A 24,666-nucleotide genomic window follows, 5' to 3' on the forward strand; every position below is an offset into this window, starting at 1 on the left:
AAACTTGGACCATCTAAATATGTCTTCTGACTTAACCAGTATAGATAACCCTTACAAAACACTTAAGATAATTTAAGTACAATTTTCCCACTGGTATAGTATAGTTGTAGTGATTTAAGCAGATGGATCGCAAATGTAAAAACTCATATCATGATGGCTACCTAAACTAGGGTTTACTAAAACCCTTTGAAGTGTTTTCTTTAAAGAATGTTTAGTAGCACATTCGTTAAATAAATGTAAGTTAAAGCAGTTCTTTATCCCCATAAATGCAGCATTGTCACCTCTAGTACTATAATTTGAACAAACTTTGCAAGGCCTTATGACTGAATCTTGTCAGGCCTTAACCAAAACACTTTGCTTTCCTGGAATTTATTTTTTTTCCCCAACTGGTTTAGCTGAAACATCAACTTTTCCGAAGACCAGGTGGCTATGCCTACTTTACATTACTTTTCTTATCTTCGTACAACATAGTAAGTTTTTTTCTCTCCTGTTTAGGATTAAATAATTGCAACCAACATACTGACGTAATGCAGGCATGGGATGACAGCAGAGCCATCAAAAGAGGAAACACAGGATCAGAGAACCAGTATGGAATTACAAGAAAAGGAGCACAGGATTACACCAGAGAGCCCAAGCCTGTAAATATTACCTCAAGCCTATACATATTTCTTTAATTCACCATTCACCCATGGTGATTTAAAGAAGCAGACATGGGAGCCAGTCAAAACCAGTTTTTAAGGAAGAGAACAAATTACAAGCATTCAATGTATGTAAGACAATCCCCATTTACTTATTAATTTTTGACGTAAAATGTAGTTGCAGACCATTGAAGGAAGCATGAAGTGTAAAAGTAGTCCCAAGTGGACCCAAGAGCAAGAAAGCAACCACAGCATAATCCTCCCAGCAAAGAACCTGGAACACTGACAACTCACCATAGCACCCCCTCACCTCAAATGGAAGCCAATGAATGATATCAAGATCCAGAAACAGTGGAAAAGTAACCATGATAGCAGAAAAAGGGAAAGATACTAGGAAGTATGTGCATAATAATTTTAATTGTATTACCATTATTGAGACTTTTTGCCCTTGTAAGAAATAGAAAATAATGGGGGAAAAAAGTTTAATAATTCTTTGTTGTAGAAAGATTTCCATTAGACTAAGAACAGATTCTTGGCTTTAAATATAAGGTGTGTTTAATTTGGTCTTTGGATTTGGAATATAACAGTATAGTAATTAGAATGAAAGATGAAAGCATTCTGGTACTGATTACTAGCAAAAGGATTATGTTTTAATTAATAATATGCAAAGAAATGAAGAGAGAAAATGCTTTAATTACACAGAAAGGGTAACTGATACTTATTTCTGTACCTTGCAGATTGTTTTAGCAGAGGAATTTATACCACAATTTTGGCAATGAATCAGACAGGAGATGTCTTATGTGAAAATAGAAAAGTGTAGAAAATGAAAATGTGGGTAATAAAAGTGAGGTGAAAGAGATATCGTGAAAGGCCAGAAGTCGGCCAAAAAGTAAAACGTCAAAAGAGAACAGATGCATAGAGTACACAAACTGTGTTTCTCTGAAAGTTTGTTTTCTGTGAGAAGTCATTTTACTCATCCTTAAATTACTGTATTTAATTTACATTCTCTAGGGCCAAATCTGCTTCCATACTAGAACATAAAAAAAAAAATCCCAGTTTATATATAGTCATATATTTTATAATGGACAAATCTCTCAAATTACTCATGATTTTTATGTTTGCCAATATAAATACAACATCTCACAACATGGTAATGTCTAACAAAAAAATACCTAGGAGACAACAGTGGAGAGAAACAAATTCCAAGTATTAATTTCCTTATTGAAAGGGAAAGAGTTAATTGGTTTTTTATCCTGAAGGCATCTTTCATACTCTTCCATTTCAGACTGTTAGTGACTGAACAAACTAATCTATTACACAACATTATGGATCTTCCATGATTTCCTCCCCTCTACTCTGTGTTTAAAAATTACCTCTTCAGGAGCCAAAAAACATTCTCCAGCTTCTCCCTTTCCTAAGAAGAGAGCACTTCCATCATACCTCTTAACCAAGCATGCCATATGCTACAGATAGCACTTACAGTCAAGCTCATTTTGCTTTGTTCTATATTGTCCTATTACAATCAACAAGGTAAAAAAAAATAATTAATAAAATTGACAACTGCTTATTGTAAAACTAAATGATAAAATCAAACAGAAGATTTGTTTGCATACACAGACATGCTACAGCACATTACGGCCCTATTACCAGTCCTAGATGAGTACACTGTATGTGTTGATAGGACTGCTCAAGATCTTGTTAACAAGAGGCAAGCAGTGCTTTCCTGATGGCTTCACAGTGCGTGATGTCAGCCCTAGTTTTGCCAAGAGAGAAACTGCTTTGAGCTCACCCATAGTGCACTTGTGTGAACCACAAGGCTCCTTAAGAACCAACGCAAAGGAAATAAGCACCAAGAGCCCCCCCCAGCAGCTTGCAAGAATCAACTTTACAGGTACACGTGCAGGATTTCTTGACTGTTCTTGGGCTTGCAAGCTTTGTCAAACTATTTGGGTTCTATACATCACTTTCTCAAAGGCGTAAATTCTGTTTAACACTATTTCCTAGTTTATTAAACAAGATTGCTAGAGACTTTAAAAGCCATTTGGTATGCATTTGGAAGTGAAACTTCCTACTAGCAGATATTATACGAAGCAGATAATCAGATTTCTCTCTGAAAGTTTAAGCTCCAGAATGTGGCAAATACTTTGCAACACATCAAAAATAATTAAATTCTAGACTCATTCATGAATATAGTTAAAGTCAACCATGGTTTCAAAAAAAGAGGGGACACCAGCAGCCAGTTCTGTACTTAATTTATATAGTGTTCTGTGTACATAAATTTTAGGAATTTCACAATAACTGTTTTAAATAAATGTAATACTTTCTATGGACTTTAACTTCGCTTTTGTACTCAAAGGCTACAGAGCTGCAACTTCTGTACTCAATTTCTGAACAGCAACCCACAACTCATTGGAATCTCTAATAGGAGATGTACAATTCAAGGCCACGGAGTAAAATACAGAAGCAAAGAGAACAGATTTCTGTATCTTTAAAGGGTATTACTGTGCATCTCTAAAACCTCTAACCACAGTAAGAGAAAGAAATTAATAAACTGCATGTATTGCTGTTCTTTTGAGATGTCTATTCACACAGAGGGCCTGACTTTTTCTAGCTGTATCTTTAATTAAAATACATTACTTTTTTATCCTCATTCCCAGAAGAGGGTAAAAAACTCACTAGTAGCCATAATACCCTTCAAGCTCTTTTGGAGCAAGAACTCATGATGAATGTACTGTCCAGTATAGGTACTGTGGAGTGTATCAGCACAGAACATATTTCTCATAACCATTAACTGTTATGACAACAGCAAACACATGCTTTGTCTTTTTTTTTTTGTCCTTTTTTTGTCTTTTTTTTTTTTGTTCTTTTTGACTGGATATATTTTGCCAAATAGAGTTAACTCCTAGGCAGCTGCCTTCTAATCTGAGCACAAACTTTGTCTTCCCAGATTCCACAGGTATACAAGGCAAATCAGAAATATTCACATAAAACAAAACTGAAAATTGCATGCAGAAAACCACAATGATAGTCTTATAAAGAATATGCTTTAAGAAGCCCTCTAGTAGTTCACATTCTAGACAACCAAAAAAATAAACTATCAGCACCAGTACTGTTGTTTAAAATGTAACAATTCCTTATCTAAAATGTTAGAAATTTCCTCAGTTTATACCATCTGACCTTTTATTCTCTCTGCTTAAGAAATGAAGAGCCTCAAAAAGAATCTAAATTGCTTCTCATTTTCAGTATAAAAGAACAGGACTCTTCAAATACCTAAGGACTGAAGTCCTTCCTCATCTTTGTGCTCGCATGTCAGAGGAAAAAAATATCCATAGATAGAATTTGAATTAAAGTCTAAAATAACCGAGGGGATAAATTTTGGATGTGATCTCAAAAGACATCTTTTGGGATATTAAGTACTGTGACTCAGTCATCCTGGTTTACCATCCTAAAAGCCTTTTGGGTAATGCTGCGAGTAAAGACGCCTAAGGCACATAAGCTACAACCAGAGTCTGCAGTGCTTCAAAGAGGGAATGAAACCCCTAATGGCACTGCTGTTGCACAATCTAATGTTGAGGACTCAACAGTTCAACAGCCTTGTGTGAACTGGCATTGCAATCAATGTGTGAGATGAAAGATCTGGTTTTGCTTCTGGAAGTCTAGCACAACATTACTACATGGATCACTAAAAATTGCATTCCTAAATATTCTCCTAAACCAGTGCCAGAAATACGACCTATGAGACACAACCTTTTGGAATCAATGAAGAAATTAAATATAACTTCAGTCAACATTTCTGGGATCCTCTGTTCTTCTAGTAAAAACATCAGAGGCACTTTATGCTGAGAATTTTTTTTCTAATATTTAGGAACAGATCACTCAATCAGGCAGAGAGGCATTTTACATAAGAAGTATCCAACATCTGGGAGTACAAAAGCTCTTTAAAACCAACTAAGCAGCTCTAAAAAACAAGGAAAAGAAAACAAGAGACTTGTCTGTTTGTAATGATAGTTTTCAGTTACTGAATTCTACAATATCTGTGAGAGAGTTCCAGCTGAAATTAAAAATGTTATTTTCCATCTAGTTAATGAATGCTGGCTATCCAGCAGTACAATGCCTCCCCAAAACCAATCAACACCCAAAACTACAGCTTTTAGCAAAAAGCTCCCGTGTTTCCTCAGTTCTGCAACATCCATAAAAAGAACTGCCAACAAGGAACAAAGTAATTGTCAATGCTACTGTTAAAACCATGGGCTTCCTGCAGTTTTTTATGCATATTGCCAGGCTTTCCCTTTTTAATTTGTTTTTTAAATTTCAAAAAGGAAAAAATATTCATGAAGGATATAATTAAGTATTTGTTATTTATACCCTTCATAAAAGCATTTTATTCGTTATAACTTGCTCCCCTTAACTAGAAACAATCTTCTCCGTTTTTCCTTTTAATAAGCTATTATAAAAAAAGAAGTCTAAGTTTTATTGTTAGAAAAAAAGCTCTTTGTAAGAGAATCATAACTACACAGTACCTCAGAATGAATATATTAAAGACTATCCATTTTTTTATATGGACCTTGACATATTCTTGTCATTTTACACAACTGAAGTCATCTGTGCAAAAGCCTGCAATCTGGAGTCCCTGCTGATTCCACCATAAAGAACTTATAACACTAATTTGTAGGTCTGTGCACATCTAAATAAAATCAAAAGGACCTCAGGTAACCGCATGATCTTTGCTAAAACATTTTGCAGTATGGGGCTTTGACAACATTGTGAAAGCAGAAGAACTGTAACGAACAAAAGAGAGAAGCTTTGGCTCAATGCCATGTTAATTGTTTTAAATTTTCAGATATAATACTGTTTTCTAAAATATCCTGTAAGTATTATTCATTTTTAAAGTAAACAGAATTTTACAGGAAATAGTATTAGCAACAACAATAAATGGCATTAATGGAATTTCAATTCCTTTTAACTATATTATTGCTTCTCAATACAATCAGCAGGATGACAATTACTGCATGGCATTAACATAAATTGTTTAAATGTTTGATCACATTTGGATATTGACCCTTTCCACAGGGGTTCAGCTGAATGTGATTGTAAGCTATTGCAAATTATAGTTACATTTAGATGTAAAATGTGCAGATGCTGTTAAGGAGAACAGCAAATAGTTTTGAAATGAATTGATATGTTAATTTTCTTAATTTAATTAGAAAGTTAATTATGTCTTCCAACTATTTATTGATTGTAGATTGTAATGGAATGATTCTTGAATAACTGATTTTGAACCTCTACAAGACAAAAAAAACCCAAACAACAAAAAAACAATTCCCCAAAACATTCAAACATTAAACTTCTGATCCAAAGCCCAGTGTGTTATTTATTGTTTTACTCAGGTGATCTCTAAATATTAGGAGTCCCAAAAAAGCTATATATAAAATTTGAGCTTTCTGGTGATAGTTCATCTTTTAAAAGTATTATCATTGAAAAATACCGGTAATCTAGAAAAATATATTGAACTAAATATTGAACAGACTTACAATGGAAGACAACTGTCAAAACTCTGTGCTAGAGTTCAGGATACTCCAAATGACATCCTCGAACAAATAAAACATTCTGCCCCTGGCTCTCTAGATCAAAAGGAAACATCATTCTACTTGAAATCTAGTCTGGTAGGTGGTTTATTTGAAATCTTGTTCTTTATTCCTTCCTCAGTGTACAGGGTAGATTAAAAAACTCCTTAAGCTTTAAATGTATTCCATGTACACTACCAGGAAATTATATGAGAGCACATGAGAGAAAACAGCATTATCAGCAGCCATTATTCAAGAGTACTGACAAATATTAAGGAACCCTGAATAAAGAGCTTGCTTCAAGATCTTGTTAATATTTAAAGCATAAAAATGAACTACAGCTCAACAGGTACTAGGTAACTTTATCTTTGAACTGATGTCATAAATGCTACCAATGCACTCTTCAGCTGAAAGAAAGTGCCAAAAAAGAATGTATCTTCTCATATTGTTGAATTGGAGCAGAACAGTAAAACATCAATATGCTGTAGCTTTGAAAAGGAAAAACAAACTATAGGATATGTCAGTAATCTACTTCTAGCAGAGCTAAAATACAGAGAAGCACAGAATACCCCCGGTTGGAGAAGACCTCAAAAGGCCATCTGGTCCAAGCTTTCATAGGAAAGAGAGCCAAAATGAGATATAAGATATCAGTGGTGCTGCACATGTAAACTCATGCTCTGTGAATTTCTGTGAATTTCTATCTACAATCCTAGCCATGTGCTTTCTAGGAAGGTTGATTCACGTTGTTGCAAACTAAGAAAAAGTCTTTGAAATTATGAAATTAATAAATAAAAATTTACATGGAAAAAGAAAATTTTACTTGATGCTGTACAAAATACACGGACAGATTTTTTAAAAGTACTGTTCTCAGTTAATATGTTCCTAATACAGAAGGAAGGAGCTCTATTAAGCTGTAAAACGTTGGATTGGACTTCATAACCCTACACTAGTGTTGATAGCCATGCTCCTAACTCTGTTTCTGAAAATTAAGCCCTAGATGCTGCTCCTCAGATTTCCTCTTCTATCAAGACTCAACTAGTACTTATTGATAGACCCAAACTGTCATCTATCATCCTTGCATGCTATTTTCTAAAACTGGACAGTCCACATTTCTCATCAATCTGCTCAGTTATTTGAAAACTATGATACAAATAAACACACTGCAATACACTATTAGGCATGTTGAATATTTATTCATTACTTGTGGCCTTGGGAGTTTTAGCTCACTAATATTTCAAACAGAGTATTGGTTATTTTTAGGATTTTCTCAGAGTTAACCCCGTAAGATTGTCTGATTCTCATTTAGGTTTAAAGTGGAATGTTAAGGTCAGTACTACTGAAATCAGTTTTGGAAATAATTCCACCTTTTTCTTTGTTTCTTAGTTATTTTATTAACTTCTTATGAACATATAAAAGCCTTTGTTACTTTTCTTAACCTTTCATTACACTCTGCCTGGCATTAACATCCACACTAAAAAAAAAAAAAAGCAGTAAAATTACTGTTTTTACAGAAACGGACAAGTTGAATGACAGCAGTGAACATTATTAAGTTTTTATTAGAAATATTTTCTTGTTAAAGTTCAAACAAGAATCAGCAACTAACTAGCAGAATTTGCTAATTTTCAAGTGAACAACTCATAGGAACTGATACTCACGGCTTATGAGAATTAGCTCCAAAATCTAGATTACAAATCCTTGTCTGACAGTACAATTCTGAACAATGTATTAATACAATGGTTTTTAATTTCATGTGCAAATATATGATATGCAAATATATGATATGACACCTATGCTAAGAATCTAATAAGAAGCATATTAGTAAGGAAAATCCGCATACCAGAGCTGCCATGGCCCAGCCAGTTTTATTGTAGATGAATTCTAAGTTATTTCTTCGCAGATATAACAAGCCACCAACAAGAGATACGAGAAGAGCCAATGCAATTGTACCAGAATAGTTAGGAGGCCTAAACACTCTAATCTGGAAAAGATAAAAGCAAATACAGATCATAAATAAATGCAAATGTACAGATCATCTTCCATATAAATACACAGGGAGCAGCTGAAATGCTGTTTCAGTCAGAAAAACTAACCCCTTATGTACTTCCTTTAATAAAAAGAGTACTTCCTTTAATAAGCACATAATATGAAAAATTTTTTAAGCATGATTTTGAACTGTTCAACTCCAAAACATTATTTCTTGGGGATTGTGTCTGAATTAGGAGCAGTTAACTTCAGATCTATCTTTTTTGTTCATAGTTTTACTCATTAACAACTACTTACCACGATATCACTCCTTGTTTTCATGCAGAATGAGACTTCATAAACTTTAACAAAACAAGAACGGAATATAGCAGAATATATATATAATATATATAATATATACGGAATATACTGCAGAATTTACTGCAAGTACCATTTTACTTTATTTTTTTTAATGTGTTCTAGAACCTACCCTTGAGGAAAAAAGGTATTAAGGAAAGATGGAATATGTCATCAGCCTGTCTGAGATTACACAAAGATACATTCAGCTTCAACTTCTACAATTGTCAGAAGACTTACATGAACATCTGTTCTGTCAGCTATCCATTTAGCTAGCTGCTCAGCTGCAAATCCGATTCTCTGCAGATCAAATGTGTCAGCCCTCTTGGGTTTACCTTTTGGAGGAAAATGCATGAACGTCGGAGCAGAGTTCATATTCAGCTACAAAATCAGGAAAAATAGCAGAAAAAGATTAGCAAATCTATCCTAAAAAATGCTCAGCTTTGATATAAGACAACAAGTCTAATTAGCACAAAAAATATCGTTTTCATACATTACTTTTTTTTATATACATCTTCACTTACAGTGCTGTAAAAAGACTACACAGAGGATACTCCTTCCAGTACATTCTCTGGCTTGTTTAATTATTCAGATTATTTCAGCCAAAGCTTCTCTGAGTACAAGTACCTTATGCTTTAAAGTTCTTACGTACTGCAAGAACTTTCCTGCAATTAGTAAAACAGAGAACCCACAACCATCCAATCTATTAAAGTATATTAGGTTATAATTCTAGGGAAAACAAAAAGGGTTCAAATAGCTTAGAATCAGAGAGAGAGGATCAACAACCTCCCCGGGCAACCTGTTCCAACGCCTCACCATCTAACAGTAAAGAATTTCTTCCTAACTTCTAATCTAAATCTTCCCTCAACATTGGTTCTCTCGCCTAGTGGCCACCAATCCAAAATTAATTAGACTAAACCATGTATCTAGCTTTCCACTGGCTTCAAGACAGACTAATACAAATATTACTGGAGTTGAAGAATATTGTATTATACAAAAGTAATTTAAAGGCTCTTTTGGCTAAGAGCTTTTTTCCCAAAATATAAAATAAGAGAAATCTTAAAATGCTAATGCTAGTTGCATTGCACTTATTTCTAAAAAAACAACACTGATAATGAGTTGAAAAAAGTTCACCTACGTATAAATATCATCTATAAACAAATATTATAACCTTCATTTGGAAAATCTTACAAGTGGCTACTGGTATAATCTGTCTTCACTTATGTCATAGGAACCACAGTACCCAGTGTTTTTAAAAAGGAAGGATTTGTATACAAAACACAGAGGTACACACCTACAAACAGAAAATAATTTGTCTTGAATCATTAAGCAAATCAACATTTAGTCCTAAAATTACACTTTTTACAGTATCCAGCATTTACCTGTTGAAAAACATCCGCCCCTTCATCATAATCCACTATTGTGAAAAACAGTTTGTTAGAAAAAGCAGATGAATAGCGCCATGAATTAGCCAACACTTGATATTCTTCATTAGCTTGCCTGTCAAGGAAAAGAAACAAATGTACATCCGTGTGACATTCACTGGCAAGTGAAGATTCTGTAACAAGATGCAGCGATTAGATGAATTACACTTGCAGTATCATTCTCAACACCCATACTACCAATTAAAACACTTTGGTTCAAGTTTGCCTTCCCCAAACTATACCAGTGACATCCCAAGATCACAGTAACAAAAAGTAATGCTTTTGACACTTAAGTCTCAGAAAACAGGAGTGGCCTGAGTGGCAAGCATCACGTAAGTCTGCTAACAGAACCATGCAAAGAGATGCTTACACGGCCCTTGAGCATGATACCAAGTTTTACTTCCTGGAGACAGCTGCACATAAGGAATTCTGAAACTAGTGGGAAAATAATGTGGAAATGTGAAAGTAGCAATCTTCTTAAAATAGCAGAGCCATAGGAATTGCTAAGCACTGGGGAAATTATCTTAAATGAAACTCGGCTTCTACCCCTATTATCTGATAGAGTAAAATCTGCTACTTAACACGTTTACTTAAAGGGTAGGGTTTGCAGTAATTAAAAAATGTGATTTAGGCATTAGATTGTTTTCTAGAAACAGATACTAACATAAAGCAAACTAACATATTCACTGTCAACCTGAAGAGGGCAGCATCAGACAACATCAAAGAGATGTTGTAAAACCTTAATCTCTGTAGGGCACTCTTCTGTTAAACCTGCTATATTAAAGCTGGACCATTTTTATTATAAGAACAAGATAAAAATCAGTGCATCTTGATGCTATCTTTCTTAATCTACCTCTCACTTGTGATGAAACAGTATTTCTGGGAAACAGATACTCCAGTTATGTCCCCACTATTAGAAGACTCTTCCCACTGATCAATATGTATTTTGCATCTTTGAAATACTCTGAATGAATATACAAGGTAGAAAGTGTAAGTCAGAAAGCATCTTTTTGCAAAGGGTTGTCTTAGATTTTCGACAACAGAATCAAAGCACAGTTTCATCCTCACACTTAATAGCAGCTCTTGAGGGGTGTGAAAAATGAAACAAGGAGGGACAGGAATACAAAGTTACAGGATTAACATATACAGAATGAAGAACATCCTACAATCCAATATATAATGTCCAATGGATACAGTGGTGATACAATCACATTAGTAAATTCTGTAGTGTTGGTTACTCCTTTTCCAATACAATAATAGTAAAAAACATACGCACTTGACCCCAAAAAAATTGGCCTCCAATTAACATCAGACAATATGAATCTGTCACTTCTTACCTACCTATCTCTATCATGAGATTAAATACCACAAAGGCATAGGGCAGAAATTCTTTTGGTATGAACTCATTAGAATAATAACATTTTAGCAGCCTTTTTATTTTGACAGAATTTTTTGATAGATGGAGAAGATTTAAATGCTATTGCTGCTACAGTCACCTCTTAAGAATTGCATAATAATAGCAACACAGGAACTAACAACATCAGGAATATTAACCAGCTACTAGAAAGTAGTGTCCGGATCAAAAGAGAATGATGCTATTACTTTTACCTAGAAAATTCAACTGAAAAGTAAGCTGCTAAAAAAACGTTCTACAGAAATTTCTTCCATTATGCAAGAGATGCTCATCGAATATTAGATATTTCATTTGAAAAGATGAATTTTGTGGGTGTCTGTGGCAAATAATCAGATTTGAATAGTCTGAGTTGAATTACATTAATTTTATTCTATTAGCCCAACATTATATTAAGGAAAACACAAAAGGAATATTAGAAAAATAATAAAAAATACTTTGGAATTATTTGCCAATGAAAGAAATAAAGCATTGTTTTTTGGCAGACTGTACAAAACACTTACAAATGCACAACTAGCAAATAATGCACTACTAGGTCACCTACCCATTTGTAATCATCTATTTAAAGTAAACTGATCAATGTTGCAATTTATCTCCATAGTAATTTTCAATTTTTTTTTTTTTTTTTTTTGAATGGTGTTCCCAAAAGTAAGAGAGGGCGCTAAGTATGTATTTTGATTTCTAAGTATTGAGAAGATAATCAATTCAGAATGCTTATTTATTTTTCTTTAGGGTGACTCAAAATGACAAAAAGGACTAAATAATCTACAAATATGTCCAGAAAACTCATCACACATGACAAAATAAGAAGAGTATGGACAGTAATTGAAAATTACACTGTTTATGCAACCTAGGTATCTATAATTGGAGAAAACAAGCTAAAATCCATGCTATTCTATTTGCAGCATCCCATGAAGTTTCCAATATTCTTCAGATGAAAAAAAACTACAAGACCATATTTTGTAGAAGCTGCAAAGTTAAAAAAAATAATAATTAAAATGTGACCACAGAAAGAATAAGGAGTCTATTATGATTCAAGCATAAGATTACTGCCTTGTTAAAGAGGACACATCAATAATTCTATCAAGATCCTGAAGTGCACTAGAAAAGCAATTGCAGAACTTTCAACAGCTCCTTCCACATTTCCTGTTCCTTCTTTGAACAAAAGTTCAAAAGATAATTTCCTCTTAATACAGTTAAGTGACCTATGGCTTTCTCACTGCCTGCTCTTGATTAGTCAGTAAAAAACTAAAAGGCACAGGATCCTGTTTATTCACACCTCCTTGACTGTCAGAATTCTTTTTGCTGTTGACCTGCTCTTTGACAGGCTACGTGAAAACAGTATTCTGGGATATGTTCTTTAACAGGGAAAGGATCAGAAATCCCCACTTCTCTACATTAAAAACCTTTTCCTGCAGGTCTCATTGATAGGGTAGATGTTAAAATTAGGTGGAAACTTCTCTCGTTTTGTCATTTCCTTCTGTACATTGTGTCAACAGCAGAACACAGCTACATTCAGAGCCCTCTATGGAACACATATTACATTAAGCTCAAACTTAAAAATATAAAAACTACATACTGAATTAAAATTTACCTTTATATAATCCTGTAAGAAATACAGAGGGATTAGCTTAAGGAGTTTACTTGGAGCTCATCCTGCAGCAGGCTTTCTGCAGTAACTACAAGCTTATTCCAATAGATGCCATTAATAATTTCTGATGGAATTCAGCCTTGTTACTCAACCAGAACAAAAGCCTTTGGAAAACATCTACCTCATGTCCTACATATATTACATATAGTGTACATGTATTTACACATGCGCGTATTTATTTATACACACACACAATGTCAGATAATGGGAGTAATCGGTGCTCTTTTCAATACAACTAAACTTCTAATGCTTTTAAAAATGCAGTAGTCTGGTCACCATGGGGGTGAAAAAATTACTGGCTACACATACTTCTCTGCATTACCAGCCATTTCTAGCTTATTCTTCAAAAATGCTGTATTTGAAAAACTGTTTTCTAAGAATCTGGACGCAGGTTTGTTATTTCCACAGTAAAATACTACTAAACATTCTCCAGGATGGAAACAACACAATTTTTAGTTTGTTCAGTTTATAAGCTTGTCTCCACAGTCACTTGCCATTACTATAGTCTGTTGCATTTCCCAGTTTTCCTCCTCCTCCTCGTTTATCATACTAATTCTAGGCTTTAATCTTGACTTGCAATGATTCAAATAGGCTCAGTTACATCTTTAAAAGAAATATTTGGGAATTCATGTGCAAAAACAAGCATAGTAGAAAGTAAACAAAACAAAATCCATGTTTCAGGTTGCTTGAAAATCAAGAGATATATAAATACCTTTTTTACAGGTTTTGTCAATTATCACATAACAAACTACTGTCACAGGTCAAGGTACAGACACCACCTACTGAAACTCAGTATCTTTAGCCTCTGATGCTGCTCTAGTCTCCTCAAGAAACACTACTCCAAAGAAAAACGCCCAATGAAACAAAATATGCAATATGTTGATGGGCTTCAGCTGTCAGGGAAAAAATTCAAGTGACCAGTTTTACTTCTGACTCAGGTAACCCTTTCTAAATTAAAACACTCCAGTAATGAATTTGAAAAATGAACCAGACAAAAATGTGAACTGTTTGGCAACAAACAAGACAATCTCTGTTATGCACCAGTATGCAAAGCAGAGATGGTTGCTTTTGCCAGCGAGATGAGAGAAGCAGAGATTAGAAAGCAAAATAGAAGACGTATTTTGCTAATGGAGTGATTAGATGGCACAGCAACAACAATAACAAACCAACAAAAAAGCAGCTAGTGGTAAGAATTAACAATGTAGAGGAACAATCAAGCACAGTGATGGTTTCAGCAGCCTAGAGCCCATGTGCAGCTGAAAATCAAAGTGCTAATAATCAGTGGAACAGGGAGGGGCAGTCATCGAAGTCTGGTTGATAAAATTGTGCTGATCCATTTAGGAAAATGTAGTGAGAAAAAAAATGGAGGAACAGATTGCAAGAGGCAAGAAAGTGCAGAGAAGCTGGAAGATAATTTTCACCCAAAAATGAATTCAAGTCAGGCTACTAGTTATTGGTTGCCTGGATGCAACACATAGTACAAGCTGAGAAAGTCTCTTCTCTCTGTGAAGATGCTTTTATCTTGATTTCAGTAAAGCATTTGACACCGTCTCCCACAGCATCCTTGTAGATAAGTTGATCAAGTATGGGTTTGATGATCAGGCAGTGAGGTGGATCAAGAACTGGTTGAAAGGAAGAAGTCAGAGAGTTGTAGTCAATGGGGCAGAATCTAGTTGGAGGCCTGTGACTAGTGGAGTCCCTCCGGGGTCGGTACTGGGACCGGTGTTGTTCAACATCTTCATCAACGACCTGGATGAGGGTACAGAATGTACCCTCAGCAAGTTTGCTGATGACACCAAGCTGGGAGGAGTGGCTGACACACCAGAAGGCTGTGCTGCCAGAGAGACTTAGACAGGCTGGAGACTTGGGCGAGGAAAAACCTGATGAAGTTCAACAAGGGCAAGTGTAGAGTTTTGCATTTGGGGAAGAAAAATGTCATGCACCAGTACAGGTTGGGGGCTGACCTGCTGGAGAGCAGTGTGGGTGAAAGGGACCTGGGGGTCCTGGTAGACAGGAGGATGACCATGAGCCAGCAGTGTGCCCTTGTGGCTAAGAAGGCCAATGGCATCCTGGGGTGCAGTAGAAAGGGTGTGGTTAGTCTGTCAAGAGAAGTTCTCCTCCCCCTCTATTCTGCATTGGTGAGGCCGCATCTGGAGTATTGTGTCCAGTTCTGGGCCCCTCAGTTCAGGAAGGACAGGGAAGTGCTTGAAAGAGTCCAGCGCAGAGCCACAAAGATGATTAAGGGAGTGGAACATCTCCCTTATGAGGAAAGGCTGAGGGAGCTGGGTCTCTCTAGTTTGGAGAAAAGGAGACTGAGGGGGGACCTCATCAATGTTTACAAATACGTAAAGGGTGAGTGTCAAGAAGATGGAGTTAAGCTTTTTTCAGTGATGACCAGTGATAGGACAAGGAGTAATGGATACAAATTGGAGCATAGGAGGTTCAAGGTAAATATCAGAAATTTTTTTTTTACTGTGAGAGTGACAGAGCACTGGAACAGGCTGCCCAGAGAGGTTGTGGAGTCTTCTTCACTGGAGAAATTCAAAACCCACCTGGACGCATTCCTGTATGATGTACTCTAGGTGACCCTGCTCTGGCAGGGGGGTTGGACTAGATGATCTTTTGAGGTCCCTTCCAACCCCTAGGATTCTATGATTCTATGCTGCTGTCAGAGTGACCATTCTTTTGTTCTCATTACATAACTACGTAACTTTTTTTAGTAGTGTGATTGATGTTGGTAACAGAGAGAAAGCATCTAGTTGACTGAATACCTAAGTACAAAGGAAAAAGGGAAGCTGGTCTGATGAATCACTGTTCAGATGTAGATTATTTCTGACTGTTCATCCAAACAAGAAAAAAAAATAAATCCAGACTGATTCATCGCCACAGTGCATCAAAGTGCTCTTTAGTATCTGCTTCCAATGTGCTGCTGCAGAGCATATACACAAGGAATAGTAAAGTCAATTAAGACATTTTCTGGGACAAAAACTGTTTAATCAAACATATTTCCAAAAGTGCATGGAGAAAAACCCCACATCTTCAACACACAGAAAACGTAGAAACGTAGAAACACATACCCCTACCAATGACTTCACATTTGACAGCACATAGGCTATCTAATCTGTTATGGTTAAATTCACCTCTCATTACCAGCTGCGTCACACCGAACCTGAATAATCGCCTTGACAGGAAAACTGACATTTTTGCTACCACTTATATAGTTGTGAAAGCATCAGATGGCTTTCAGTGTTTTTTGGACCAGAAAATTGAACCTTGAAATTTGCTTTTCCACAAAGCCCGATGGAAATGTTGTACTCCGAATTCTGCTTTAGGACAAAGACAATTTCCTTGAGAAACACTGTAGAGGCATGACTAGAGACACTACTAGCATCTATACAGAGCTGCTGGTTTATGGAAGCCTTCATATGTTAGGACTGGATTCATTCAGATAGCCTACAGATATATTTTCAGTCCATGGTTTGTAAAAATACTTCATTATAATGAATACAGAACCAATCTCTTGTCTCAAAGACAACAAACTGCTAGTTGCTTTTTATAAAAAACTATAAATCAATCTAATTTATTTTGGGCAAGGAATAAATGTAGACTATGATTTCTAAGTTTCAAAAGTATATATTGGAAAGGGGTAATGTGAAAAATTAGAAACAAATCAAGTAAAATTAAGGAAAAAGAAATAATTAAATACAACAATACAATGTATCGAAACATAGAATGGCTTGCATTGAAATGGGCCTTAAAAGATGATCTAGTTCCAACCCCCTGCATGGGCAAGGACACCTCCCACAAGACTGGGTTGCTCAAAGACCCATCCAGCTTGGCCTCAAACACTTCCAGGGAGGGAGCATTCACAACAAACAAGCTTAGCATTGGGTAACAGGTAAATTTCAAAATAACTGGCCAACAAAGTATTCAAAAAAAGTTTAATATTTTTTTCTCAAGATGATACATAAGATTATGTATTCATCTCCTGCAATGATAAAGAAACACAACTCATTCCACTGGAAAAAAAGATCTGTTAAGTAACTTTAGCTAGAGAATACCTACACAACACAGAATGTTTTTGTTTTACTGAAAAAAGATCAGCTCCTTTGACTGAAAGGGTATTTTTTTTTCCATATAAAAGTTTTATCTATATATCTGGGGTCTCAGGGACTTCTTAATACACAGCATTTCAAGAGTAATTTGGTATTTCTTCCATATACTTTCACAAATCATAACTGTTAAGTGATTTATGTGATTGATGTGACAATGCCCTCTTTGCTGCACATAGAAAAGCCTTAGATTCTCTGAGAAAGGTGTGGTCAGTGTTCCACATGTAGATCCTAGGTAAATGTTTTAAAATGTTTAAATATCATGCCTGAAAGTGTTTTAGAAGTGTTGACTAAGATCACATCAATCCAATTTTATCCAAAATTTGGAACTTCTCCAGCTTTAAAAAGGATGTGAGGGTGAAGGGTCAGCTGGGATAGAAACCTTTCCTTCATGCCTTCCAGACAACATCCAAACTACACTACTTTTTAGCAATGCACAGGCACAATAGTTATTAGCTGGTAGAGAACTGGGATGACCAAACTGACTTTGCATTCACTTTAAATAACCGATGTTATTTCTTTTTTCTTTTTTTTTTCTTCTTTTTTTTTTTATAATGTTTTAATGCTTAGTATTTGCTCTATGCAACAGAAGCACAGATGTATCTTTTGTTTTTCCCTTTTGAAAATCCTCCCCTGTTCTTTATAAACTGGACATTTAGAAGAGACAAAATACTGAAATGTCAAATCTAGCCAACAGAGGGAAAAGACAAAACCTTTTTTTTTCTTTTTTTTTAGATAATCCTGTAGTGCATAAATTAACCAGACTCAATTTTGTAGGGGGAAAAAGTACTAATTCTTGTGACAAAGTTATTTGAAGTCAAATATTTCAGTCTAAGTGGTTTTTTTGCATTTGGAATATGACATTGATCTTTTTCAATTCAATTGTTCTGAAAGTATTTTCATGAGTAACAGTTAACTTAAATCTTTGACAAAAACATTCCCACAGTACATTACAGATCAAGTTAAAAATCTATTTTTCCTTTAGGCAAAGTTGCATGCATTTCAGTTCTGTATATCCTTTCAGTGCTCCCATCCATTAATTAGCCATTGATTTGAAAATGTCGATTTTCCTGATAATGGTTTTACATGCAGTAAAATCAAACTCATTAAATTCCTTTTATTTCACATGAAAAAGTGGATCACAACTTCACACTTATTTAAAAAATCCCAGCTGAAAGTAGTGTGTTGATTTTTCCCCTCATTTTATGCTTAAAGATTTTCAGTTGCTTCTGTATATAAATGACTAGCCTGGCATATTACAGAATGAGGTTTGATAGGACTTTTTCAGTACAGTAAAAAAAATACAGTTGCAAGCAAAACTGAGCTCCTTAACAACAGCAATATTTATGTTGTTTTCAAATACCTTACAAAAGAGGTGTACGTAACAGAAGGCAAGTTGTTAATGACATTATAATGATGAATAAACTGATGCTTTTAAAGCGGAACTTAGTCCATCTCCTGTAGCTTTATCTACTCAAAAGAAAAATAAGGAATTATTTAAAACAATATGGTAAGCTTTGAACTTCTATTTCATCTCCTAAAGTTGAACCTCAGCAACACAGAGAAGAAATAACAGCAACCATGCAAAAATTCCTAAGCAAAATTCCTTTGGCTCAGGAATATTGGAAAGCTTCTGTCCCTCACCTTCACAGTTCAGATGTGGAGGATGAATCTCAAAGGAATGCAATTTATGTACTTTCCCTAAAAACTCACCAACTGACTTCAACGACAAAAAAATTAATTTCTAGTAAAATATATTAAAAACAGTGTATTAACTACAGGCACACAAGTTAAAATTTCTACTGTAAAGGTCACATTCCAACACCTAAGAATTCTAACAAGCTGCTACATTTACCAGCTTTGAGTATTGTTTAAAGTCCACCTAATTAAAACCAAGAAATAATACTCCTTCATATACAGTTTATGTATATCACAGTTCTATGGAGTATTTTGCTGTCTATTTAAATACTGTTTAGAACTCCCTGCACAATAATCTCATCTATTACTAAACACAGTAATTTCTAATGCATACTTTGGCTGAAGGGTGTTTTATTAGCTCATTTTCCCATTTAACAAGGTAATTAAGTGCATGACTACCTTTCAGTCCCTTGGCCCTATTTCCATGTCTATCATTAGTAATTTTTGGATTAACTTATTAAACTGGGAACTTGTAGAGAAAGATCTTGAACTGAGAAGAGTATTAGAGCCACTTTAATATGTATTCTAAAAGGAGTCACCAGAACATATCAAAGTGCAGTGCCAGACAATACTCCACAATAAGCATTTTCTTGTGGAAAATGGTGCCTGTATGTAAGAACTGCCCAAAGCTGTGAAATCCCAGGGTGACTCATATTTGCATCAGAGCCTTGGACACCTCTTAATTGAAGAACTCTGTGAAGTGTCATATCATTAAATGGTAATGGATCACTGCTGTTGCAAAATGTCTTTGAAAAGATCATGGCTGACAGATAATAAAATATACCAGATTTCTTAAGGAGAAAGTCTTCCTCTGTTGTGTACCTTCCATTCAACTATAATTTAATAAAGGTGAAAACGTATAAATTACCTGCAAACAGAGCATTGCCGCTGCGGCTGGAGAGCAGTGAACATCACTATCACTGAGTAGTTACGAGGTGGAGCCTTCACAAATCTTCGGAATTTGTCTCCATTCATGCGGATGACCGAGCGTCTTGAGCTCCACTCCATCAGCTGTTCCACCTTCTCAGCCAAAAGATTCTGTAATTGAGGACAAGGATGCAGAATATTTAAACTTCAATTTAAGCACTTTGTACCTGTATCCTGCCCTTATATCCTCAGAGCTCCTACAGACTTATGAAGAATATTGGAAGTACAATTTATTCTTCTGTGTAGACAAGTAAGATTTTAAGTATTAAAAAAAATAATTCAATGTGGTCTTAAATGGAAAGGATACATGAAATGAAATCAAACAGATTGCTACTGAAGGCAAAGGAACAGAATAAGGCTGGTTGTCTAAATACAGGATAACAACAGAACAATTTAACTTTCATTAAAAATTGGAAGCTTCAGAAAATGCAGCATCCTGTTATATTTATTCTATTTAGTAAAAATCACAACAGAATATTGTCAGTCAGATATATTTTGCCTGTCAGAACTTCCATCATAAACATTAGCAGAAGATGAGAAGATGCCCCTTGGGCCTCCTTATAAGGCACACCTGGCCATCTGAAGTTTTGTGCTCAAAAGAAGCTTTGATCAGTGTAAATCATAAGCAGTTCTGAGACAGCAATATTTATTTGACCCTATAAAGCCTTTAAAAAATCTTTTAGGCTTTCATTCCTATTCTCAGAATTTAGCTGAGATTTGTAATCCAAAATGCAGAGAGATTACAGCTTTGTTCATTATGAGAATACCAATGAAGCAACTAATACAATTTTTTTTTTTCTATTAAAACATGTATTATGGTTTGGGCAGTTTTGCTTCAAAAATGTATTCCCTAAGTTCTTTATTAAAAGGAATCATAAAGTAGATTATATAAAAATGAAGCCTACTCATTTGTAAAATTTCCTTGGATTAGCAGTGCCTGGATTAAATCTCTGTTCATTTAAAAAAAACTCACTGGTTTTGCATGAGCACTCCATTTGGTAAAGCACAATAAAACATAAGGAGCTAAAAAGGATGGGTACTCATTTTTCCAAAAGCATTAATAACTGGAGCAAAAAGATAAACCAAAGAGAACTAATAAAACAACACAACTTTCAAATTAATTCAGGAAGGATGCATAATATCCTACTTGATACAGAAAACAAGAATTTTCAGAACAGTCCTTTATTCAGAGAAAATACATAGAAAACAATAAAATATCATTAAGGATATTACAGGAAAAGTACAATCTTGACAGAGAAAAGAGGGGAGGAAAAAAAATTAGCTCCATTACTGACGTATAATTTGTTTCTACAAAACAATCAGTGATATTGGAAGAGGCTTACTGAGAGAAGTCCCATATAAAGTTTCACTAGGAATCCTGTTGCAAATAAACTACTGCTTAAGTAATCAGCCTTTTCCTAATCTCATTTAAAGATGAAATGAAACACATAAATCTACTACTAAATAAGTTTCCATTTCAGCTGTGTATTTTACTTTAAAATTTAGTACCTGTGCTCAAAAAATATGGCACATCCCAAAAGTCCCACTGCCTACTTTAGCTTTGAGTCAAAAAAGCACTTTTCTGACACTACACTCAGAAAACGGACCTGTTTAACTGTCTGTTAAAAGGGGAAAAAATACTTATTTGCAAGAAATTCTCAAGCTAACAGACTGGCCTTATGGATTTCATAATTCAGAATGCAACTGACATTTTTGTAATAAAAGAACAAGTTTTCAAGATAAAAGTGTATAGAAAGCCAATCTGTTGGATAAAGGTGTAACTATAATCTCTACCTCCAGTCAAATATTTTCCCTCGTGTAAAAGAACAGTGTTGAAAAGAGAAGGAAAAATGACAGAAAATATTTAGAAACAAAAGGCAGAATTTTCTCTATTACTCTCATGCATAATAATAAAAATTTGTTGGTGCAAGCAACTACAAAAGGGTAAACAGATAACAGCCTACTGATAAAAGCATAGCGAATATTTAAATCAACGGGTGAAGAGGCAGTAATGTATCATTAGTTTATTTTTATTAGCTGACGTCCCAGGCAGAATAAAATAACATGTATGATCTATGTGTGGAAACAGGAGGAAGGCTACTATCTGCAAAACAAACAAAACCATAATACTTGCTGTTCCTACATTATTTTGTAACAACTGAAAATATGACACAACAGCATTTTTTCAAAACTAAATAACCCTTAGAAACGTAAATGAGAAAATTTCATATCCAGAAATTTTCTGATGCAACAAGGAAAGTAATTCTTTATTTAGGACAAAGTTTTATCCATAAAGAGACTATCTATGATTTTTTTATTTTATTTTTTTTCTGGAGTAAGGGCAGAGTCATTCGCATTTTGGCCTCAATCTCATTAAGCAGATGAACAGTCCCCACTGATATAAGCTGCTTGGGACAGCAATTCTAAATAAGTCTACTTTTGTTCCTATGGTTAACAAAAGACTTTTCTACTTGAAGCTGTCCATATAATTGAAACAAGAACAAAGCAAAACAATAAAGTTCATCTATTATAGATCTGTTTTCCATAATGTGATGAAACAACTAAGCCACCTGTCAAAAACATAGGCACTCTGTGACAAGTTATGAAACCAAAGATACTGGCAGGCCCAGCTTCTGGCATCTGCACCTGAAGCAATTCCCTATTAGGGATCGCTTCCCAGTGATCCCCCATATCTCCTTCTCTGCTTCTTAACCCAACAGAGCTTGGCATCTACAAGCTCTCCCTTTCATATTCTGTGACAAGCAGATTAGCTACTCAAAACACAGCTCTATTTATTCTATTTATTCACTCTCCCAAGACACAGTGCCTACAAGAATGAACAACATTAACAACCATCCTGCATACATACATTTTGTCTCATTAAACTGTTAATCTTCCTCGGCCAGATTTTCTAAATTTCTTTTGGCCCAAATAAAACCATGTATCTCTGGTGAAAATAAATCCAAAAAAACCAAACTCACACAAAAAAAACACCCAGATTTTCCATAAGGCTGTTTGCTCTATCTCTCCAATGGATGTTGCTGACATGGTCAACAGAGACCCCCTTTTTTTAAACAAACAAAAAAGAATATTTAAATACTTGTTGATTCAGAATTGTTAATCTGGGAATTACACATCATAGCAAAGCAGCTGGAGTGTGGTAAAGAGACGTCCCTCCTTTATTCTGGTTTCCTCAGATTGTCTTTATCATACAAACATATTTCTGATGGGCTTACATTACTGAAAATATATTTTGAATTAACTGTCTTCTTTAGACCTCCTTTTATTCACTTCACATTCAGTCAGAATAACATCACACAGGTAACTTAAGGCATAAAGAGCTACTTAAAAAAAGCAAAGAATGAAGCCCCTGCGATACTACTAAAAACTTCAGTGTTCAAACTAGCCTCCTTTCACTTGAAACACGCTGGTTCTTACAATTTGCTTCTTTCAGTTTTCAGAGGTTTCAGCTATTTCCAATATAAGAGGGTACCTACTGAGTACTACTAAACATGTAAACACGGAAGACTTCAGCTTTAGAAAGGCAGGGTCGAGATCTGTAAGATGATACTCGTATCAGGAAAAGCCCTCAGAAAGTAAATAGGCTGGGACTCAATCTACTGTTGTTAACTAGTAAGGCTGAGGCACTGGCCATTCCCTTTTCCTAACAAAAAATTCAAATTCTGTCCAGTAGTTCAAATTCACAGTTTCTATAGTGAAAGAAATAAAGCAAAGATCTTCTAATTAATTATTTGATAGTTTACTTGCTACTGGAGATAAATTAACTACAGATTTAGTTGAGTATTTCTTAAATTATGGTGAATTATGATACTGCAAATAAAAAAAAAAATCGAGGTGGCTTGACTTCCATGTTTCCTTTACATGTAAGAAAACCAGGTAATGTAGACTGAATCACCATCCCTAATGAAGAGTCTGCTTTGTTCACTTACATGCATCACATCCCCAAGAAATGTTAGCTTTGTAGGTAATTATTTCAGGGCAATACTCACAGTGAAAAAAACAAGGCTGCACTGATAAGACCTGTTAAGTATCTTATAAATCTCTCAATCTGATCTATGTAGCTTAAATTCCAAATTCTTTTAACTGTCTTTTTCAGTTTTTAGTTATACTAAGAATAATAGTATAGAGAAACTATCTGTACTACTTTGGCTTTCTACAATGAAGTGACTACGTCAGTTGACCAGGGAAAAGCAGTGGATGTCCTCTATCTGGACTTCTGCAAGGCCTTTGACACGGTCCCCCACAACATCCTCCTCACTAAATTGGAGAGATATGGGCTTGACAGGTGGACTGTTCAGTGGATAAGGAACTGGCTAGATGGTCGCATCCAGAGGGTAGTGGTCAACGGATCAAGGTCCAGATGGAAAACAGTGACAAGTGGTGTCCCTCAGGGGTCAGTGCTGGGCCCAGTGTTGCTTAATACCTTAACACGGTTGACTGTGGCATTAAGAGCACCCTCAGCAAGTTTGCTGATCCCACCAAGCTGGGTGGTTTGGTCAATATGCCAGAGGGATGAGATGCCATCCAGAGAGACCTGGACAGCTAGAGAAGTGGGCCCAGGTGAACCTCATGAGGTTCAACAAGGCCAAATACAGGATCCTGCACCTGGGCCGAGGTAACCCAAGATGAGAATACAAGGTGGGGGAGGTCACGCTTGAGGAGCAGCCCTGTGGAAATGGACCTGGGGGTACTAGTGGATCAAAAGCTAGACATAAGCCACCCATGTGCAGTTGCAGCCCAGAAGGCCAACCACATCCTGGGCTGCATCAAAAGAAGTGTGGCCAGCAGATCAAGAGAGGTGATTCTGCCCCTCTAACTCTGCCCTGTTAAGACCTCACCTAGTATACTGCATTCAACTCTGGTGCCCCCAGAACAAGAAAAATGTGGACCTGTTGGAATGT

General features: G+C 35.5%; 1 protein-coding gene across 2 annotated transcripts in view; it reads right to left on the bottom strand.

The window, feature by feature from the left end:
- TUSC3 (tumor suppressor candidate 3) overlaps positions 1-24,666 on the bottom strand; it is a 111,107-nt gene that overhangs the window by 49,653 nt on the left and 36,788 nt on the right. For both annotated transcript variants that reach the window (XM_051618354.1, XM_051618353.1), the window contains exons 2-5: positions 19,686-19,855; positions 9,904-10,021; positions 8,762-8,902; positions 8,040-8,180 (exon numbers count right to left, since the gene is read on the bottom strand). In XM_051618354.1, the coding sequence (XP_051474314.1) occupies positions 8,040-8,180; positions 8,762-8,902; positions 9,904-10,021; positions 19,686-19,855 (570 nt within the window). The remainder of the gene's footprint in view (positions 1-8,039; positions 8,181-8,761; positions 8,903-9,903; positions 10,022-19,685; positions 19,856-24,666) is intronic.

The sequence above is a fragment of the Apus apus genome, chromosome 4 (genome assembly GCF_020740795.1).
Source record: "Apus apus isolate bApuApu2 chromosome 4, bApuApu2.pri.cur, whole genome shotgun sequence".
NCBI lineage: Eukaryota > Metazoa > Chordata > Aves > Apodiformes > Apodidae > Apus > Apus apus.